The sequence below is a fragment of the Parasteatoda tepidariorum genome, chromosome 3 (assembly GCF_982258835.1).
Source record: "Parasteatoda tepidariorum strain Cologne lab strain chromosome 3, Ptep-v5.0, whole genome shotgun sequence".
NCBI classification, from domain to species: domain Eukaryota; kingdom Metazoa; phylum Arthropoda; class Arachnida; order Araneae; family Theridiidae; genus Parasteatoda; species Parasteatoda tepidariorum.
In genome coordinates this window covers 55462596-55484393 of record NC_141757.1, presented here as the reverse complement: position 1 = coordinate 55484393, position 21798 = coordinate 55462596, and the positions used below count along the sequence as shown (strand labels likewise).

At 30.8% G+C, this 21798-nt stretch overlaps 1 protein-coding gene across 1 annotated transcript; it reads left to right on the top strand.

The window, feature by feature from the left end:
• The first annotated feature begins 595 nt into the window (after positions 1 to 595).
• On the top strand, positions 596 to 2391 carry LOC122272107 (tigger transposable element-derived protein 4). Its single transcript, XM_087160120.1, has 2 exons — positions 596 to 1486; positions 2014 to 2391. The coding sequence occupies exons 1-2, from the start codon at positions 596 to 598 to the stop codon at positions 2389 to 2391; spliced, it is 1269 nt and encodes a 422-aa protein (XP_087016246.1).
• Positions 2392 to 21798: the final 19407 nt, after the last annotated feature.

Genomic DNA, 21798 nt, shown 5'->3' with positions numbered 1-21798 from the left:
ATTTTTTCTATGTTTGCTTTTTTAAAGCTCATCCACGTTGTTGAAAGTGAATCTATGAAAGCAGAAACGTATTCCACAGACTACTGTTTTCTAGAACTTTAGTCCTCTCTCCCCCTTCCTTTATTGAACACCTGCTGCCTGTCTCGGACAAGGCAGCGGGCGAAGAAACAAAGTACAGAAACAACACATTTCATTGGTGCAGGAATGAGACAGATAGGAGAAGAGAAACTCCAGTTACCAATAAGATGTAGTGACTTATTTTCTTCCTTGGAAAGCAAAGGGGATCTTTATGTTTCTACAACTTTTCAGACTCTGTTGTTGTTTAGCACAAGGTGGTCGCATTTCAAACCCTTTCGTACGAAAATGGTGAGCAAAAAATGCAAAAACTTTTCTGTTGCTGAGAAAGCCGAAATTGTTAAGCAGTTTAATGAATTTCATGGAACAAAAGTAGCATTCGCTCTATTGCAAGGAATTCCCGTAACAACCCTGCAATCCATACTACAGAAAAAAGAATGCATTGATAAAAACTTTGAAAAAGTCGGTGAAAAAAATGCCAAGAAACGGAGAACAATGAAAAAAAACCCCGTACGACGAGATGGAAGGGATTTTAGTAAAATGGTTTAAAGAGGCTCGTGACGCTAATGTACCTGTAAATGGCACCATATTAAGAGAAAAAGCTCTAGAAATCGCCAATAGACTTGGTTTAAAAGACTTTACAGCTTCCAATGGCTGGATTGACTGGATGAAAAAAAGACATAATCTTGTGTATAGATCGCTCTCCGGAGAATCATCAAGCGTGGATGAAGCTACAATAGAAGAATGGAAGAAAAATTTACCAAATTTGACCAAAGGATACAAGCCAAAGGAAGGATTCAATGCAGACGAGACCGGACTTTTCTTTAACCTTCTGCCGGATAAAAGTTACGTTTCTAAGGGAGATTCCTGCCACGGAGGGAAGATGTCAAAGTTGCGTCTTACGGTTTTACTATGCTGTAATTCTGATGGAAGTAAGAAGGTGACTCCACTCGTTGTTGGAAAATCACGCAAACCACGATGCTTTAAAAACGTGAGAAGTTTCCCAACAAATTATGAAGCAAACAAAAAAACGTGGATAACAAAAGCCCTTTTCGAAGACTTTTTGCAGAAACTGAATAAAAAGATGAAATTTCAGAACCGCAAAATAATTTTGTTCATCGATCAATGCAGTGCACATCCGGATTTGCAGCTATCTAATGTGCGTGTTGAGTTTTTTCCTGCAAACTGTACAAGCAAATTACAGCCTTGTGATCTCGGCATTATTCGATCATTTAAGGTTTTTTACAGAAAGCAACTTGTCCGGAAAGCTGTAGCTGAAATAGAGAACGGAAACCTAAATGACGCCTACAAACCAAAGTTAAGTGTTCTGGAGGCTATGCATTTTATTTCTGCTGCTTGGAGAAGCGTTACACAAAAGTGCATTTCCCACTGTTTTGAAGAAAGCGGAATCGTAGCTTCTAATGAACCGTTAACAGATCAGGGCTGATTGTGCTCCGGAAAAAATCCGGATTTACGGAATTTTTGCTAACAGTGATCCGGAAGTTTCCGGAGATCGAAGGTTCAGACGTTTCAAAAAATCCTTGATCACAAAAGCTTCCGGAAATCAAATTTTCAAAGGTGGAACTTTAACACAGTTAATTTTATTTGTTTGTAAGGGAGAGCCAGAGAGATACTTAATAAGCTTATATTCTTGATTAATATTCATTTTTTATCAGTAAATAGTTGTTATAATCATAAACTCAAGAAAGAAAGACATATTTGTAAATATTAATTACTTCTCCAGGTCATCATAGGTTAGTGTAAATGGTATAGGTATGCGTAAAATTTTAAATATATTTTAATCAAACTAAGTAATACTGAGAAAAGGGGAAAAAAACTTGTTTAAATTATTTTTTAATTTTTCAAATGAAACGGTTTATTTATTTTTTTTTTTTGAAATTTTTCCGGAATTTTGACTTGGGCTCACAATCACCCCAGACAGATGCAGGATTAGATAGACTAGACTCGGAGAATGACAATGAAACAGTTAGCTATGACTTCGACGAGTACATCCGAGAAAACTTAGCAACATGCGAAGCTGAGAGAACCACTGCTCCATCCGTGGACGATGTTATGGACTTTTCATCCGCCGATGAAGATGAACAAGAAGAAACAGAAGCACAGCCCGTTCCTTCTTTCAACACAGCATTGAGAAGTTTGCTAATAGTGAAAGACTATTTTCTATCATACAAAGACCAGGAAAAAAATTTGCAAAAGATTTCAGTCCTGGAAGATGAGGCATTTACTTTGAACTCAATGTCTAAAAAACAATCTACTATTACGCACTATTTTGCACCTAAATTACATGATTCTTAACAAAAATTGTAAAAGTGATCTTGAACTGGTATGTTTTTTTCTTTAAACACTAATATTCTTTTCGTAAAATATAGATTTTAATAGTACCTTTTGAAACAGTCATCTTTACTACTTTTAGTTTGTTTTATTTTCCCATTATTATTATATGATTTTTTGCTATCTAAGTATTTCCCGTATTTTACGTTTTCCCGGATTTTACGTTTTTTTTACCCAGTCCCCTGAGAAACGTAAAATCGGGGTTTCACTGTATTCATGATTAATATTCATTTTTTATCAGTAAATAGTTATTATAATCATAAACTCAAGAAAGAAAGACATACTTGTAAATTTTAATTACTTCTCCAGGTTATCATAGGTATGTGTAAAATTTTAAATATATTTTAGGTAAACTAAGAAATATTGAGAAAAAGGAAGAAAAAAATTTCTAATTTTTCAATTTAAACTTTTTTTTTACACAAGAAATTTTCCGGAATTTTGACTTGGGCTCACAATCACCCCTGTAAGTCTCAATACAGGAAAATAAAAAATTGAAGGTTGTAAATTTAGTCTTAAAAGCTAGACTAAAAAAAAATCCTTAGAGCTATTTAAACTACCTAAAAAGAAAACTAAAGCAAAACTTCCAGCCCCTGGAAAAAGTTTTTAATGCAGACCAAATAGAAGCTCTCTGTCAATCAAAAGTATCAAAATGGTCTAATGCAACCATTCAAACTGCATTGGGGCTAAAATTTTCTTGTGGAGCTAATGGCTATAATGCTTTGTTGGCGAATAATCTTCCCTATCCGTCAAAGCGTACGCTCCAAAGGAGGATTGAAAACATAAAATTTCCTTCTCGAATTTTGAAAGAAGTATTGCAGCTCTTGGAAGTAAAAGTGAAAAACTTTAAGTATAGCCAGGAAAAGCTGAGTAATTTAGCTATTGATGAGATGGCTATAACTCCTAGCATTGAGTATGACCCTTCTTCGGGAACATAGTTTGGGGATGTGACATACCCCTCTCAAAAAGGAAAAGCCAAAAATGCTTTGGTTTTTATGCTAGGAGGTATAAGCACACGCTGGAAGCAAGTAATTGCTTATTATTTTAGCAATGGCAAAGGGCTTGGTATTGAATTTAAAAACATTATCATAGAAATCATACAAAAATATCATAAGTAGGGTATCCGCGCACCTGGAAAGTCATGAATTTCGGTATTGAACAAAATTTTCATGAATTTTAACTATTTTTTAAAAAAATCATGAAAAGTCATGGATTTAGGTCTCTGAAAAATTTTATTTTAAAAATAGAATCCCTCCCCAATTTCATGGTGTTCGGAATATCTGAATTTGTTACAAAATCCACGCTCTGAGTCATATTTTATTAAAATATAAAAAGTTTTTATCATTTTCTTTAAAAATTATGCTGTTCTTTCGAAAAATGAAAGAAAAAACATCATTTTTTAGAGCGAAGTATCTTTTAAACTTATGTGATTTTGGAATGATTATTATTCATCTTTTTTTTATTTTATCAATTTAAAATTCTAGCTGAAGCAAGCCAGTTATTGGCAAATTTTTTTTAATTCCGAAATGCGAACAGAAAAATTAGGAGTATTTCTTTCCTTTCTACTGAACAAGAAAAGTATCTTCAGAATATAATTCTGCAGAAAAAAGAAAAAAAAAATTATTGCTTCAACTATTTTACTCTATTTTTTAAATTTACAATCAATAAATATGAAGATGCAGAGTATAACAGTTTTGGTTATATCTATCATTTTAATTAATGTTATTATAATGCTTTTTAAATTTATTATTCTGTTTTTGTCGAGAAAATAGTAACTTCGTTAAGTCATGAAAAGTTCTTGGAATTAGACATGGAAAGTCATGAATTTGAAAATCTAAAATGTAGCAGATACCCTGCATAACATAGGTATCTCTGTTGTTAACGTTACAACGGACATGGGGTCCTCAAATAGAGCCACCTGGAAAGACTTTGGCATAAAGTGTAGCCGAAACGGTGTGGATAAGTCATCCATACCCCATCCTTGTGATTCAACAAAGATGTTGACTTTTATGGCTGATGTTCCTCACCTTGTAAAAAACATCAACTCGTGCCTTCTAGCAAATAAGTATTTCCCTTTACCTCAATATTTTTTAGGACAAGCATGATTTGTCCTCTTCTAAGGTACAATCAAAGCATTTGGGTAAAGTTCTTTACCATCAAGAAAATGCTGAGTTGAAATTAGCACCAAAATTAACTTTAGGGCACTTAGAAAACAATCATTTTCAGAAAATGAAAATTTTAAATGCAACAGCTGTTATTTCACACGAAGTAAGCTGTGCATTGAAATTTATAGCTGAAGAAGAAAAAGACGAAACTTTAAAAACTACTGCATGGTTTTTGCAGCACATACATGGATGGTTTATTTTAATGACATCCAGACATCCCATTATTTCCATTAGTAACTTTAATATACAATCATATTTTGAAACGATAACTTTTTTAGCCGAGACCATAAATTTATTCAAAAACCTAAAAATTGTAAACCATCAAAATAAAATAATTTGGAAACCTGTATAGACTGATGTTATTATATCAACTATGTTGATGCTGCAATTACAATCAGTTCTTCTTGGTGAAATTAATGTTAAATATATTTTAACTTCTCGATTCACACCAGATTATGTAGAAAATTTCTTTAGCCTCATAAGATCAAAACAAGTTATATCAACTGCTTTGCAGTTCAAAAATAACCTTAAGCGAATTTGCATTTCCCAGTATTTCAAAAATTGTTCTGGCAGCTACGAGAATGATGATCGAGAGTTGGTTCCAGGAGTTTTGGAATTGTTTTCCACATCCATAGTAAATAAAGATAATAGAAAAAAAATCTACTGACAAAAAAAAAAAAAAAAAAAAAAAAAAAAAACGGATTGTCTTTCTAAACGATTGAGACAAAAATACTTCCAAGTTAAGTAATTTAGAAATGAATTGTCTTTATAATATTGCAGACTATATAATTTCCAGAATAAAAAAGTTGAACACCAACTGTGTGGTATGTTTAAATCACATTGTTAGTAATGAGAATGTTTCCGTCACATTTTCTCACTTATTATATCTAAAACAATGTAAATCAAATGCTTTAACTTTCGTCAAAGAAAATAGCTTTTTAAACTTATTTTATCGAATGGAATGGTTTTAAATGTGCCCACCTGCCATAATATAAAAATACAGATAATTCAACGTTTTATCAGCTTCAGATTAAAAATATTTGGAATGAAGAAAAATAGGGATTTGAAAAGCAAAGTTAGAATGAGCAGTTAAAGTTGTGCTATGCGTGATATAGTTAGTAACTTATAAAAATTGCTAAAAACATTTATTATTAACTTTTTTTTACCAAATACTTTTTTTATGAGAATTTTATGTGCTACTGATTTTTCTGCAATCCTCTATTCAAAATAAATTTGAATTAATTAAATTAATAAAATTATTTAAATTCAAATAAATTTGAGTTGAGTATTATCCTGTGGTTTATACTTTAGGTTGGTTGAAATTAATATATATGTCTTCTTTTTTAAATGTGACTTCTCTTTGGTACTGTTAATTAAATTACTTGTGAAATATAAGTGTTTTGAATCTGCTTCTCTTGTGGTAATTAAGGTTAACTGACTTAAAAATTTTTTACTAGTAACAAAATTATTTTTTTTTGAAATGTAGAATTTTTTTAAATTTGAAATTATGTTTTTAATAATAAGCTTTCCCAATGAGTTTTGGAGAATTAATTAGTATTTCAAAGGGAAAATGTTAGCTAGAGAATTAGGTTTTATTTAAATTTTAAAAACCATTTTTTACTATTATTAATTATTAAATTTGTCATTTTTCTTTGCCCTCCATTGTGCGAGACTGAAATATATATAATATATATTTCTAAATCTTAAAATAAAGGTAGAAGTAAATACTTATTTGAATAATTTTCATTTTACTTTTCACTTAAAAATACATTGAAGTAAAAGGTCAAGCTATTGATTGTACTGAATTAATTATTTTGTAAAAAGTGCAAATACTTTGTACTATTTCTTTAATATGTTATTAATGTGTAATAAACTTTAATTTTATTTATATAATTTCACTTCATAAATATCAATATTGTTTCTTGCTATTTCAATAAATGTATAAATGCAGGTAGTTGTAATACCAATTTAAGTAAATACTTATTTCTATAGTTTTCTTTTCACTTGAAAATACATTGATGTAAAAGGCCAAATTATTAATTAAATAATGTAAATTCCTTGTGCTGTTTGTTTAAAATGTTAAACTTTGATTTTAATGATATAATCTCGCTTCATAAGTATCAATCTTGCAGCTCGTTATTTCAAAGAATGTGTAATTACGAGCAATTAGGCTTGCACACTATGTAATAAAGTTAACAAGAATAAAAATTTGTGTTGATTTTTTTTTCACTTATAAATTTGGAGCTTCATCATAGAATAATCGAAGTTAATGTTTTATAAGATAAAGTAAGTTATCATTTATTAAAATATATGTCTTTTTTGTCCCGAAAAACCCAGATGCAAATATCTCTAAATAATTTTTGTATAAAAATAAATCAAAAAATGTTAAATTTAAAGAAACATTTTATAAGAAAAGATTATGGTATCAAATTGCATTACAGTGCAATTATTTTGCAATAATAAAATGCAAAAAAAGTCAGTAAACTTCAATGTAAAACTATTTGTCAGTATTTATAGAGCCATTGTTAAAATTTAGGGTCTAATTTTTTTCCTTCTATTAATAAGAATTAGAATTTTTCTAAAATTTATTTTATCTTGTATCATTTATATAGAAAAGTAGAAAAAGGGCTGTATAATGTAAGTTTATGATACCTTCAAATTAATTTTTCGCAGTTTGTTTTTATCAAAATTTAAAATGTTGTAAGTCCTTCAGAATAACAACAAATGAGCAAGTGGCGCCAATTTCGGTGTATCATCTGGCAAACCCCTTTAGAAAAAAATATGACGCCAGCGCATGCGCTCTTGGGTTTTGTCATCACTCTTTTTCAATACAGGCACTCTAGTGTTAGGGTAAAAACCGGTCTGAACTCGAAGCCTTGCTTGTAACAGAAGCTCTCAACCCTGCACTCTCACATTTATTAAGATGGTGTGAAGATCTTCGCTATCTTTATAAAACGCCTTGATCATGAGGCTTCTGCCGAATTCCTTCTGGAATGTTTAGGTTTCATAAATCATATAAATTGTCTTCTTGACATTAGCATTCTTCGAACCAATTGTCTTTTGGGCATGGTCCGACTTCTTCAGAGTTTGATTAGAAATAACAACAAACAAAGCTTTCTAACCTTACCTCATGTGTAAGACACTTGAAACTATGACTTATTTTTATTTTCTATGGCAAAAGAGTTTCGAAAAATCCTGTCAAATCGGCTCCAAGAACCTATCAGCATTGTTCTAGTGCGGCTTTAACGACTAAGGTATTTCAATACGGCTACCCAGGCCAATGCAATGGACACATACCCAATGGCGTATTATTATATTAAAAAAAGAGAAGCAAAATCGATCAACAATGTGGGGATAGTAGCTATTGTCAATGTAAACCTTCATCTATGAAAATGTACCCAAACATAAAATCTAGTTAACATGTCTTATATGCTAGTGAATTGGAATTATATTTTTGCAGTGGTAGATACACCACAGTACTTCCCCACCAGAATTTTATCTGCGATAGAATTCGACGAATGGAACACCACTAGTTGATTCATTGCTGTTTTTTGAATAGCTGTATTAAGATCACCGTACTTTTGAGTGCTGATCGTGAGAGCTGTATTAAGTTCAAGGTTGTGGTCACTCCTGTGTCGCCATTAGTAGTCGAGTGTATACAGGCCGACGTTATGTGTGATTGAGACTGAGTAGCAACAACGCGAGGAAGCGGATAACGTCACAAGTAGCAAATCAACTGCTCAATCCATCCAAGTAAGCGTGTTCAAATCGAAGTGAGAGTTTCTGTAAAGGTAGGCGTGTTCATATGTCGTCCGAAGGTCACCAATGTGAGGTTAGTAGTTATCGACAATGTAAACCTTCATCTATGAAAAGGTACTCCAACATAGAATCGAGTTAACAAGTCATATACTAATGAATTGGAATTGTATTTTTGTAGTGGCAGATACATTACAAACATCAACACGATTTTTTTTTTTTACTTAAGAATTTCACTCTTAGAAAATATAGAAAATCAAGCATTTAAAGTCCATTTTGAATTTTTATAATTTATTTTGATCGGATTGTTACAGCTTCTGAATTCAACTATTAAGTGAAAAACGTGTACTACAAGGATTTTCTTTGTTGATTGTAAACCAAAACTTGCAAAATTTTTAGATAATTTTGGTAAAATTTAAAAGCTTACCGCGAGATAACTGGAATGAAATTGTGTTTCACGCGAAATTTCGAATTATATATACGTAGTGACGGAAAAAATAATTTTATATCAAATTTACATAAGCCAAGTATCGAACATTAAAACACAAATTTTCCTACCACTAAAAAAACATTTCCCAATAATCAGAGCAAGATGGCATCTCTGTATATGTAGTGTAGATCGAGAGGGACATTTGCTCTCTTCTTTATAATTTTTTTAAATTGGAATTAATAATATTTTTTAGTTTTTATTATTGCTGTTTTATGACAAAACATTTAGCATGCACAATGATTTTTTGGAAATATAAAGAGTGAATATTGTGTAACTAAATACTCGTTAATGCATTATTATTAATATTATAATAAAAACAACGAACGTTAAAATTTCAAATGTTTTTGGGAACATAATTTTTTAAGATTCCTGAAAAATAATTGCGATAACTGAATAATATTGTGTATATTACGTAACATTCATTACGTTCAGCAAATAGTGCCAACTTCCGAGAAATGTTTTTCTTTCTATTCATCAATAAATTTCGAGTTTAACCACTTGTTAAAGTTCGATATTTTTATTTCTTTTGAATGGTTAGATTAAGGAACACATCGTCAGTTGTCAAATTGTTTTTTTTTCCTTCTTCTTTAAGTCACAGAAGTATTATTCACTCACAATTTTTATTATATTTTAATGTTTTAAGTATAAGTTTTAATAATCATTCTACTTATAAATTGGAAATTTTTTTTTTATAAAGACATGTTTGCTTTGTATTTTTTAAATTGCATTTATTTAATATTTATTAAACTTTTTCAAGTTATGGAACACGCTTCCATAGCATCTCGGGCACAAAATTTTGTAATTTTCCGCCTATATCTTTTGTTTCAGATAGCCGTCTTCTTCCTTCTTTTTAAAAAGAAATTAGATTAAATAATTATTATTTTTTAAATTTTAGAAGTCTTTTACAATATATATCACTACACATCATATTCTAAAAAAATTGTTACACTGATTTTAAAAAGGCTCATGAAGTGTCCTTTACACTGTATATATTATATTTATTTCTTATATTCAAAGTAAAATGGTAACAAAATAAGGTAACCAATAATATTAAGGCTATAATATGAAGTTAATAACCAACCATTACAACAGCTTAATTTCTGAAAAAAAGGTATCATTAAAGTGACAGTAGCAGTAATTTTTTTCACTAAATAATTATCTTTATTTTAAGAAAATAAAAAAATAAAAACAATCAGCATCTTTTGTATAGAAAAATCGAAGCTCGTTTTGTTATGGAGCTTACGCATTCTTATAATGTATTTTCATAAAGATACTGTCATAAAGCCCTCTTTTCCCTCAAATATTCCAATGATTTATAGTTATTTTTTTCTTTAAAAACAACTTTTAAAAGTAATTAAATTTAATTTGTTTTAAAAAGTTTTTTTTAAAAAAAAGTTTATTAAAAAAAATATTATGCAGGTTGGTCTAAATTCATATACTAGTTCGAATATGGTGTTGGATTCTTGAGAAATCGAATTTTAAAAAAGACGTATATTCAAAATTTGATTTCTCAGGAACTATTCGATCAATTTCGCACAAATTTTGTATTTTTCCATGTTAAATTACCCTTTTTTTAAAACAATGTGATTTAAAAAAATGTATACCTTCCAATTCCATTAAGATCGTAAATATTTACTAAAAGTTATTTTTAGACAATTTGCGCATTATAAATGACTTTAATAATTATGTGCAAAATTTTTTCTAAATCGTTTGAAAAGCTCACGAGTTATTTCTCAGATTAAGGCTCCCCCCTATATTCTTAAGTTCAGAAATCCGAATCCGTCAAAAAAAACTACGTTATGATTAATTCGTACCAATTACGACCAATTTCTTTACGTCACTTTTTTTTCTCTGCGTGCAGAAGTACCCCACCTTTTTTGGTTTTTCTCATCTTTTTCAATCCGAGCCTAAGCCCTGAAGGATTCATGTTCTCCTTTAAGACCTTTTCTATGTCCTCTGTAGCATTTCCGCCTTTGGGTCTCACTTCAACTACGTGTTCTGTTGTTACCTTATGTACTCCAGCGTGTATTAATTTAGCCACCTCGGCGTAAGTTTACGACTGCCTCTTTTCATTTTTGATCACTACGTCGAGAGCTCTTTCCGCCTCTTGTTAAAGACCCTTTGTGTACGCTAACACCCTGTTCTGTCGAGTGACAATGTCGTTTAATTCAAAGGTGATTGTTATCAGCTGTGACACTCTTATCATATTCATGATTTTGCCTTGATTTTAGAAAATTAATCCGAAAAAAATTATAAATTAATCTCTCTCAAGAAAAGTCCGGATCTTGCCTAATCTTGCTGCGTCTCTTCGAAAGAATCGTGAAAATCTTCAGGAGGTCTATCCTCCTTCATGTCGCTCACCGATGCAATTAAAATACTAAGTGGCTTATAAATGAACAACACTCAATCAATCAAGAAAGAATCCACAGCAAGTTCTTTGTTTATGTGGCTTCGTCAATCTACCCTTCTGCGTTAGTCATCCGGAGACGTTACACCCTCGTACCACGATGAGGTGTAGAGTGGGAGATCGCTTTCTATAAATATATGTTATTGGTAGGGGAGAGTGGGGTCAATTGTAACAGAGTACAATTGTGACAGACCTAAAATTTCAAGTGTCGGGTTCTAGATTTGTTTTCTAGGTGGCGCACAAGGTGTATTTAATAAATCTACATGTACACCCCTGCTGGCAACCATTTTTATGTACTTTTGAAAGAGTTACACCACAAAAGATATTTTCACGCTACGTAAGTACTTATTTTGGTATTAGAATATTATATTGTAACAAAGTAATTTTGTTTAAACAAATAAAAATTATTAACCGAATATGTAAGTGGACACCTTAATTAACATTTCAAAAATAAAAAAAATAAGTTTTGTTAAATAACTAGCATTGTTTTTAACAAATGAAGCTGAAATGGCGTCTTGGGGACGATTGTAACAATAAGTAAAGGGACGAATGTAACAGCTGAAAATAAATAATCTTATGTTTACAAACCATTACTTAACTCCTTAAAAACCACCAATAGTTTTCTATATCATTTATATAATGATGCATGTGCATTATTTTATTTGTCACCTTTCACAGCATAAATTAAAATTTTTAGCCCCTTAAAGTTAAAAGTTTAACCCTTTAGGTCTCTGCTCATTATTATTTTTACTCCTAAAATATCACAACTATTTTGATCAATTAAAAAATATATCACAACTATGATAATATGTATAATTGACTATGTTTTAGTTGAATTTATGAACTGTTACAATTGACCCCGTAAGTGGGGACAATTGTAACAAATGCACGACTGTCAAAAATTGTTAATAACTAATATAATAACATTTAAAATAAGGTATTTATTATTTTTTCTAGTAGAGGTTAGTCTACTTTACTCGTCTGTCAATTAATACTAATAATATTTTGGATTTTTTGTTAGTTAAAAATAGTTAAGTAAAAACTGTTACAATTAACCCCACTCTCCCCTAGACCTATTAAGTTCGATGCGGGGAATATACTCTGAGCCTTGTTTCACCGTGAGTATTCGCTTGCCGAAAAACTTAAAATTCTACTTTCGAACTCTAAGGAACTTAAGAGGGCTTTAACAACTAAATCAAACCAAAACTATCAAAAATTGCTATGTACTTATTATTATTAGCGAAGAACTAAATATAAGTTTTGATCTCAGTAACTATGTTTTAGTTACATAGCATTTATGATTAAAAAAGGTATTTACAGCTTGTTGAATTTAAAACCGTTTCTTAATATTCCAATTTCTCAAAATATCACTTTTATTGAAAAATAAATTTACCGGAGCATGCAGTAACATGCTACGTATTTAATCACCCAGTTTATGATCAATTATTTGGAAATATTTTAAATGAAAGATATTCTTTTTAAAGTTAACTTAATTTATTGAACTTCGTAAACTTTAAAGCAATATAATTTTTCGCTCGAACAGTTTAATTCTCTGCCCAGACCTTGAATTTTATGTGTAGGGAAGAATTTCCAGAATTAAAGCCCTTAAGGGTGTCTATTTATAGTTCATTCTATGCAAATGAGTTGTGTAGTTCAAAGAGATCCAATCACCTTCCTTTTGATTAAGTATTCGAGAAGGATAAATACAGAGATTATTTCCATTTTAAAATTCTTAGCAAAGCCTTAGGAGTTAATTAAGTTTTACATATCATAGCACAAATTACGGGGTGCAATATGATTAAGATTTTATTCTGCTTTTCGGTAATTTGTTTGACATTTTTAGAGTCCGTAAAATTGGTGAATAATTCAATTTACACGTTAGACGGCATTTTAATTGCATGGTATACCCCACTATCTTTGGGAAATAATTATTTATTTTAAACGTTTGAATACAAAATCTCTTTTAATATTTGGATTTTTTTTTCTCAGAGCACAAAGCTTGCTAATTGATTGGGTGTATATATATATATATATATATATATATATATATATATATGTAACTAAACTAGACTCAGTGGAGCGACAGCCCATAGAGGGCCAAGGCCTACTGCACCCATCTCAGTTTTCTTGACCCTGATGTGCAGGAGCAGATGTTCCGGTCTGGTGGTCAGCTGAACGCGGAACCCCCAGTGTTTAGTTCCCAAGCATGCTTGGTACTCATTTATCGACCCCATGAAGAGATGAAAGGCTGAGTCAACCTTGACCGCCCCGAGGATCGAACCCAGGCCACTCAGCCACCGGCCATATATATATATATATATATATATATATATATATATATATATATATATATATATATATATATATATATATATATATATATATATATATATATATATATATATATACGTATATATGTCACGGGCAATGTAAATAATTGGGCATTGTTTATAATGCCCGGGCAATTTAAAAGGATATGACAAAATGATAAATTATGTTGCAATTATTACATTGCCCGGTCATTATGTATAATGCTAAAAGTCAAGTGGGCAATTTGTGTCTTGGGATATTCATCCACTTTTAGATTCACCTGGATAATTTTTTTAAAAATTTTTTCCCGCACTTGCGCTGTATAAAGCAACTACTTCAATTACTCTTATCTGGCGCAGTTTTTATTATTATTTTTTTAATTTTAAAGCAATAATTTCGGTATCAGTTTAAAATTGATTCAAACGCTCTGTTTATTATTTTTTTTTAATATTTAAGCTATAGTAAAAGTGGCACTAGACCTAGTATATATTTCGGACATTTACCAAAGGTCTAGTCCTACTAGGTCTGGTTAAGTGCCATTGCCCGGTATATCCTACACTGATGTGTTTTTAAGGTCAAGTGCCTCTGCCCGGTATACATTTGACCGGTATACCCTACACTGATGTTTTTTCAAGGTTCAGTGCCACTGCCCGGTATACATTTGCCCGGTATACCCTACACTGATATTTTTTTAAAGTCAAGTGCCATTGCCCGGTATATATTTGCCCGATACTCCAAACACTGATGTTTGTTCTAATCTATCGTCAGTAAGTATTAAAATATCGAATAAATGTAATTATATCCACGAATAAATAAGTATCAAATTGGATGTAATAAATATTTCGGACATTCACCAAAGCGACTAATTTGATTGTCAACATTCACCGGTGAACATTGGCCAGCCAGAATCACGCCACACGCACGTGGTTGTCCCATTGCTGTCAATTAATCTAAGTGCCCAAAGAAATAATAGCGGTATTTATAATGACCGAGCAATGTGAGAAATTATCGTAAAGTAATTCAAATTTATCAAATTGCCCAATTTTAATGGTCATTATTCATAATAACTAAGCATTATGAATACTGACCTAAATAATTACATTGCCCGTAACTTTTTTATTGATAATTTGTCAAAAATATTTTCACTTGAAAAAAATAAATAACATACATAATAGGAAAACAAAAAGTGGAAGAGAGAAAAACAAAGTATAAATGTACGGTTCTCTGAGTTTTGAGCAGTAATTAGATAAATTATTAAATTAGTTTACCAAATATTATTAAAAATTCTATACCAAAATCAATTACAATATTTGTCAACAGGTGTTGCTGCTTTTCTGTGAAAAGCTATTCTCTGTTGCATGCCAGTCCATTCGAAGTTAAATATTTACACGGACACCTATTAATTTTTAACGCCACACTTCTCTACGTAATTGCTGCAAATGGTAGTTGTTTTGCAAACATTGTTTTACAGTCTTTTTTTCTCTTTTTTTTCCTTTTTTTTTTCTTTTTACAATTTGCAGCTCAATCTGTTGAGGAAAATTTTAAAAGTTAGTGATGAATAAAGACACATTTTTCCATGGCAGGAAATCATACATTACGATTTCTACCCTTTTTTCTCTACTTGATATTTCAAACAATGGGCTTTTTTTTAAATACCAAATACTTTTCTTTTTAGCTTACAAATTTTGTTTTTGAATAGAGAATGCTATTCTGTTCGACAAGCTTGAACTTTCTAACTTCGCCAATATTTGAAAAATTGAATACTTACAAACAACGTCACGCGCGTAGGTCAGCCAATCAGGTTCGACATACGACGTCGATTTCACGTATCCAATTAAATCTGATCCGATGATGGATTTAGCGTGTTATTAAACGCAAGCATTAAAGCTGCAACGTTAACACGCCGTGCGCAACCGCGTGATAAGACACAACTATGTGATTTGTTGCAAGTACCCAATTACAGTTAACAAATAAATCAATATTAATACTAAGCTAGCGCTTAAACACGTTGTTAATTTACGTCGCACTAGAGCTGCACAATGGGCTATTGGCGACGGTCTGGGAAACATCCCGGAGGATGATCCGAAGACATGCCATCACAATTTTGATCCCCAGCGGAGGGGATGGCACCCCCGCTTCGGTAGCCCGACGACCTGCGCGCGAAGTCGAGCACTTTTCGGTAGCACAGTTTAACGAGGACCAATACCGCACACCCTCGGTCCCTATGCAGACTGATCCAAGTGGTCACCCACCCGCGCACTGACCGCAGCCAGTGATGCTTGACTTCGGTGATCTGCTGGGAACCGTGTCTTAACGATCAGTCCACTGCGGGACCGCTCAAACACGAGTACTTATAATAAACAATTTTGATATAATGAAAACAAAAGTAAACTGGTCTAGTTTGATGACGTCAGCTGTAAATGGAACACGTAAAAGTATGATATTTCAAACAAGAGCACTAAAAACAACTCTTTCAATTTTTTTTCTGCAGAAGATAGATGCATATGCAAATGAAAAGAAAGTTTCTTTGTAATATTCTTTGTGAGACAAAGAAATAAGCAATTGGCAGCGTAATTAAGAAGTTCAGTTAAAACTGGATGTAATTAAACGCTGCCAACTTTTTACACTTAGTTAAATATCTTCCAACCTAGTTAATTATTCGACTATATCAAACTTCTGAAAAATCGAAATAAAATAAAACAAAACCATTTTTCTATTTCTAGTGGATAGCTTAAGAATGAAACTGTAAAACAATCATTCATAAAGCACATTTCAAGAACAGCATTAGAACAAAAAATACATTTTTAGAAATAACAGTACGGTCACTGAAAGATGCATATTAACAAATGTTTGAGTGAAAAGTTCGTAAATGGAATTGGAAGTGAGTTCTTTCATTTTGTTCTTTTTATAACCTTTTGGGATTGAAGTTCAGAATGGAAATGATGTTGAAAATATTTTGAAATGCGATGCAATAATGAATGTTTTAATGACTTTCATTTCGGGAGTGGATGCAAAATTTTAAAAGAATGTACTCGAAGACGTGTTACTTTTTTCTTTCTATTGCAAGAAAGCCGATATTTTCTGAGAACTTTTATACGAAATAAAATCGATCTTAGAATAATTTATTCGAGTGTTTGTTATGGAATACGAGGACAATAGAAGATCTTTGTGGATGAAGGTTCTGAGTGTCATTTCTGAAAAAGGATAAATGAAATTTTCCGGTAAAAGATTTTATTTAACTAACCATTCCTTTATTTTTAAATTTCGAAGATCTCAGTGGACGAAGGTATTAAAGTGACATTTTTTTTAGTGTTCTTTGAGTGGAAGATTTTAAGTACATTTGATAGTGAATAATCGACGTTGTAAATCTGTTTCCCCCCCCCCCCCCAGCAAATTATAATCTAAGAGTAAGAATGCTACGACACGAGTAGTTTAATAAGTTTTAGGGATCTAAGAAATTTTGCCTTTTGAAGGTGCCAAGTAACCTTTTTATTTAATATTTCCAGACCAGAGAAGGCGTACAAGTGGACGGTAACACGTTTAAAGTACCTTTTGCCTGCAACTCTAGGCGTCAAGAGTGCGAACGCTATGATGCGAACAGTTTAAATGAATGTGAGAAAATCAAAACATTTCGTTGATTATAAGATTTAGAATAAGGCAGACCATACACTGAAGGGGCAAGCGGTAAGTAAAACACATAAGAGAGGCAGATTCTCACACTTTTGCATTAGCATGTTCACATTACCACTGCGCATTCTAAGGCAAAAGTATAGAAATTCCCCACCTGTATGCTTCTTTCACACCATGGTGTTATTTACTTATACTAAATGTTTAACAGTTTCAGTAAAAGTTTAATTGTGTTATATTTCTCGATCTAAGCAAATTTTAATTTTTTTTTAATCCTTTGTTAATTTTTCTTCACACCTTTGTAATTTCAAATATATAGTTTTTCCGATGCGAAACGTATAACTGAACTCACAAAACAACCTTGTGTTTTTAATCTTCTGCTTACTGTGCTTAGAATGATGAAGCCATTCTGGTCCACTTATTGTACCAGCCGTAAGGAAAGGGTTAATACAGAGAGAAAATTCAAACAACCTATAAGGAGTATATGTATTTATGGTATTACAATTAAAAATGTAATATAAGTATTTATATGCACACCAAAATTTTTTTCATTAAAAAAATATTATTTTTTCAGTATTGATTATTATTAATTAAATTAGAATTAAGAAGATTATTAATTTAATATTTCAGAAACTGTATGCTAAGTACATTAATAAGTATAAAGGATCACACTGGATGCTCTTATTTTACTCTTAGAATATGGAAATAATCTAATGTTTCTCTCAAATAGTTTAATTTCTTTATGTAATCTTTAAATAATAAAGGCATCAGTGAATTAATTTTTGATATTTTACGCACTTTATATTTAAGCTTATTATATTTATTACGGACTTTATTATTATATTTTATGGCATTTTACTTTTTAGTTATATATAGTTCATTTCATTTAAATGGGTAGCAGAAGACTTCATTATCTTCCTTTTGATTTAGTATTCGTGCGGGATACATATTTTAAAATTCTTTGCGAAGCTTTTCGAGTTAATTAAACTTAGCATAACATTAATTAGGAAATATAATACGAATTACAATTTCAAAGAGGTGTATTTTTCCAGTAATTCTTTTGACGTCTTTGGTATTTTAACGCTCAACAATTATAAGCAGTTAGTAATTTTGGTACTTTGTTTCTTTATCAGTCTGAATATAAGTTCATTCTGTTTGGTTTCCACCTGGTAATACAAAGGAATTAAAAATTCTTAATTGTTTAGATTTGTGTTTCTTAAAGGGTTTTTATGATATTTAAGTACATTAATTAAACATGCAGAGTAAAAACATTTTTCAAAATAGCGTGCATTTTTTATTTTTGGAGTTTATTTTAATAGTTTGTTAGTTGCTTCTTTTTATTCTTTATTATTTTGTCAAAAACGTATGGGAGGATCCATCGACAGAAAAGATGTTATTTGATTTCAAAGGTTTTTTTTTTATTAGAAAAGACTATTTCTGAAGAATATGTAGAAAACCCCGTCATTTTATGCTATAAATAATCAGTTTAAGCTGCTAATTTATTTACCAAAAATGATCTTTTACAGTCTTTTAAACTTCAAAATGGATATCTCTCTGTTTCAGTTACCGATCTGTTTCATATACCGAGCATATACCGATTGCAGGTATATACAGTTATAACGATTGTTTGTACTAACAGTAAAAAATGCCCGAAAATTATACATCGCTAAAAACGCACTTACTCTTTTACTTTATTAACTACATACTCTTTAGTTTTAAATTTATTACATTTCCAAGTTATTTGGTTTATTCTTTCTGCATTCGGTGTTTGAATGGTTAAAAAAGAGAGTAACAAAATTTAGGTATTGAATGGTTTATTATTTCGATCGTGACCATTGTTGGCAAAAATTGCTCCGAAAATGGAACATCGCTATCTTTTATCTTTCTATCGAATATCATTTTCACTCATTTTTTTTATTTTATCACATTTTCTTTTATTTTATCACATACTTTTATACTCCTTAGTAGTGAATTTATCACATTTCAAGTTATGTGGTTTATCCTTTTCTAATTCGGCGTTTGAGCGGTTAAAAAAGAGATTAACAAAATTTAGGTATTGATTAGTTTATTATTTCGATCGTGACCATTGTCAGCACAAATTGCTCCGAAAATGGAACATCGCTATCTTTTATCTTTCTATCGAATATAATTTTCACTCATTTTTTTATTTTATCATGTTCTTTTTTATATTATCACATACTTTTATACTCCTTAGTAGTGAATTTATCACATTTCAAGTTATCTGGTTTATCCCTTTTTAATTCAGCGTTTGAATGGTTAAAGAAGAGAATAATAGAAATCAGGTATGGAATGGTTTATTATTTTTATTATGACCATTGTTTGTAACAAATGCTTCAAAAATGGTACATCACCAAAAACGCACTTTAATTTCTTTTCACTCATTTATTTTTAATTTTATCACATAGTTTTATTCTATTTTATTATATACACTTATATTATTTAGTTGCGAATTTATACACTTCAAATTATCTGGTTTATCCTTTCTTAATTCGGCGTTTGAACGGTTAAAAAGAAAATAACAGAAATCAGGTATACAATGATTTATTATTTATTGATGTTTCATTATTATTTTTTTATTAAATAAAGGGGCTTTCATAGATCTAATAAACTTTATGGATTCCCTTTCATCCTATTTCAAACTACAAAGAGACATTTCTTTTCGTGAAATGCAGCTTCCCGAATCAATTCAGAGTGTATAGTAATTAAGAAAATCTTCCTGTAAGTTTGAATGCAATTAAGCATGAAAGCGTTTTCCCGTTTGCCAGAATTTTTCCGACTAAGTTAATTATTCCGCTTAATTTACTATTTGAAAAATTAAAAGAAGGAAAAAGGAAATCGTCCGTTTAAATTGTTTTTGAGATAATATTGAGAGAGAAAAATACTTGAGAAAACAATCATTCACAATGTACATTCTAAGTTTTCAAAAAAATAAAAAAATTAAAAAAGAGCTTATGATTGATTAATGTTTTCTTTAAAAATTGCCGTTTGCAGGATTTTGTATAATATATTGCTAGTGTTCGAAAAGATTTATTAACTGAATTTAGAAAAACTTTTTGAAACAATTTCGCTGAAAAGTCTAAAAATTATTTGTGAGAGTAAACCTTTTGAAATCAGAAGTTTCATTTTAAGTTGAATATTTTTTGAAATTGATTCTGAAATTTTTGAAATGAAAGGAAACAAACTTTATGCCTACGTATTATCATTAAAGTTGTGTCATAAATTTATTTTTTATGTTATTTATTTTCTATAACTGTCTCTAGATAAAGGACCACAAAAAGGGGGTTAGATGAATTGAATAACTTCTGATGTAACCGTAAATCACTGTTAAGGTTGCTTCAGTGTGCTTGTTCATGTTTCAGTCTTGAACATTTTTCAAATTGATTCTTCACGTTTGCTCGTTTTAAAAATTTCTAGTTTTTTTTCTTACAAAAAACATTATGAAAATATAATTTAATAAGTGAAAAACCATCATAATATTATTCATGGAAATTTGTTTAGTTTGGGGCTGCTTCAGATCTTAGGTGTATCTTAAAAATCAGATTTTTTAAGCACGTAGTTATCATAATAGCTATTCAGAATGAATTGTTGTTTATTTTGGAGCTGTATTAGCTTTTCAGTGTAGCTTAAAAATTAGATTTTTTAAGCATGTAGTAATCATAATAGCTATTCAGAGTGAATTGTTGTTTATTTTGGTGGTGTATCAGCTTTTAAGTGTAGCTTAGAAATCAGATTTTTTAAAGCATGTCGTTATCATAATAGCTATTCAGAGTAAATTGTTGTTTCTTTTGGAGCTGTATTAACTTTTCAGTGTAGCTTAAAAATCATATTTTTTAAGCATGTAGTAATCATAATAGCTATTCAGAGTGAATTGTTGTTCATTTTGGTGGTGTATCAGCTTTTCAGTGTAGCTTAGAAATCAGATTTTTTTAAGCATGTCGTTATCAAAGTTATTCAGACAGTTTTCTAGAGTAATTTGTTGCTCATTTTGGTGCTGTATTAGCCTTTCAGTATAGCTTAAAAATCAGATTTTTTTAATCAAATTGTTGTAATCGTTATTCAGGGTAATTTGTTATTTGGTAGAGAATGTATTAGGTAGTCCCTAAATAAATAACAAATTTTTCGGTGCTGCTGATCAGATTTTTTACGTACAGCGCAATTATAATTGTTATTCAGGGATATTTGTTATTTATTTTGGCTCTATTTCACCTCACTAGTGTAGCTTACACAGTTAAAATTTTCATTCTAAAATTACGGTGAAATAACTTGCAGCTGTCTGTACATCCGATTAACCGCAAATTTTACGGTAAAGAACATTTTTTTTCCTCAATGGTTTTTTCACCATTTGCAACTAGCATTTTTCGAAATCGTAAAAAAAAAATTATTATTTAGCTAAACTTAGGAGCTCTACTTTTCGTAAGGTAATGCGCATTGGAGAGTGCCGGACACTGGAAATTCTTCATGTGTTGAAGGGAATGGAGGAAATATTGTGGTGTCAATACTAGGACTCGAACTCCAGTTCTGTCGGTTATGAGATTGACAGGTAAGCCCGCTCGGCTACGCAGTTGCAAAGAACTAAGTAACTTCATTAGGTGGATCTA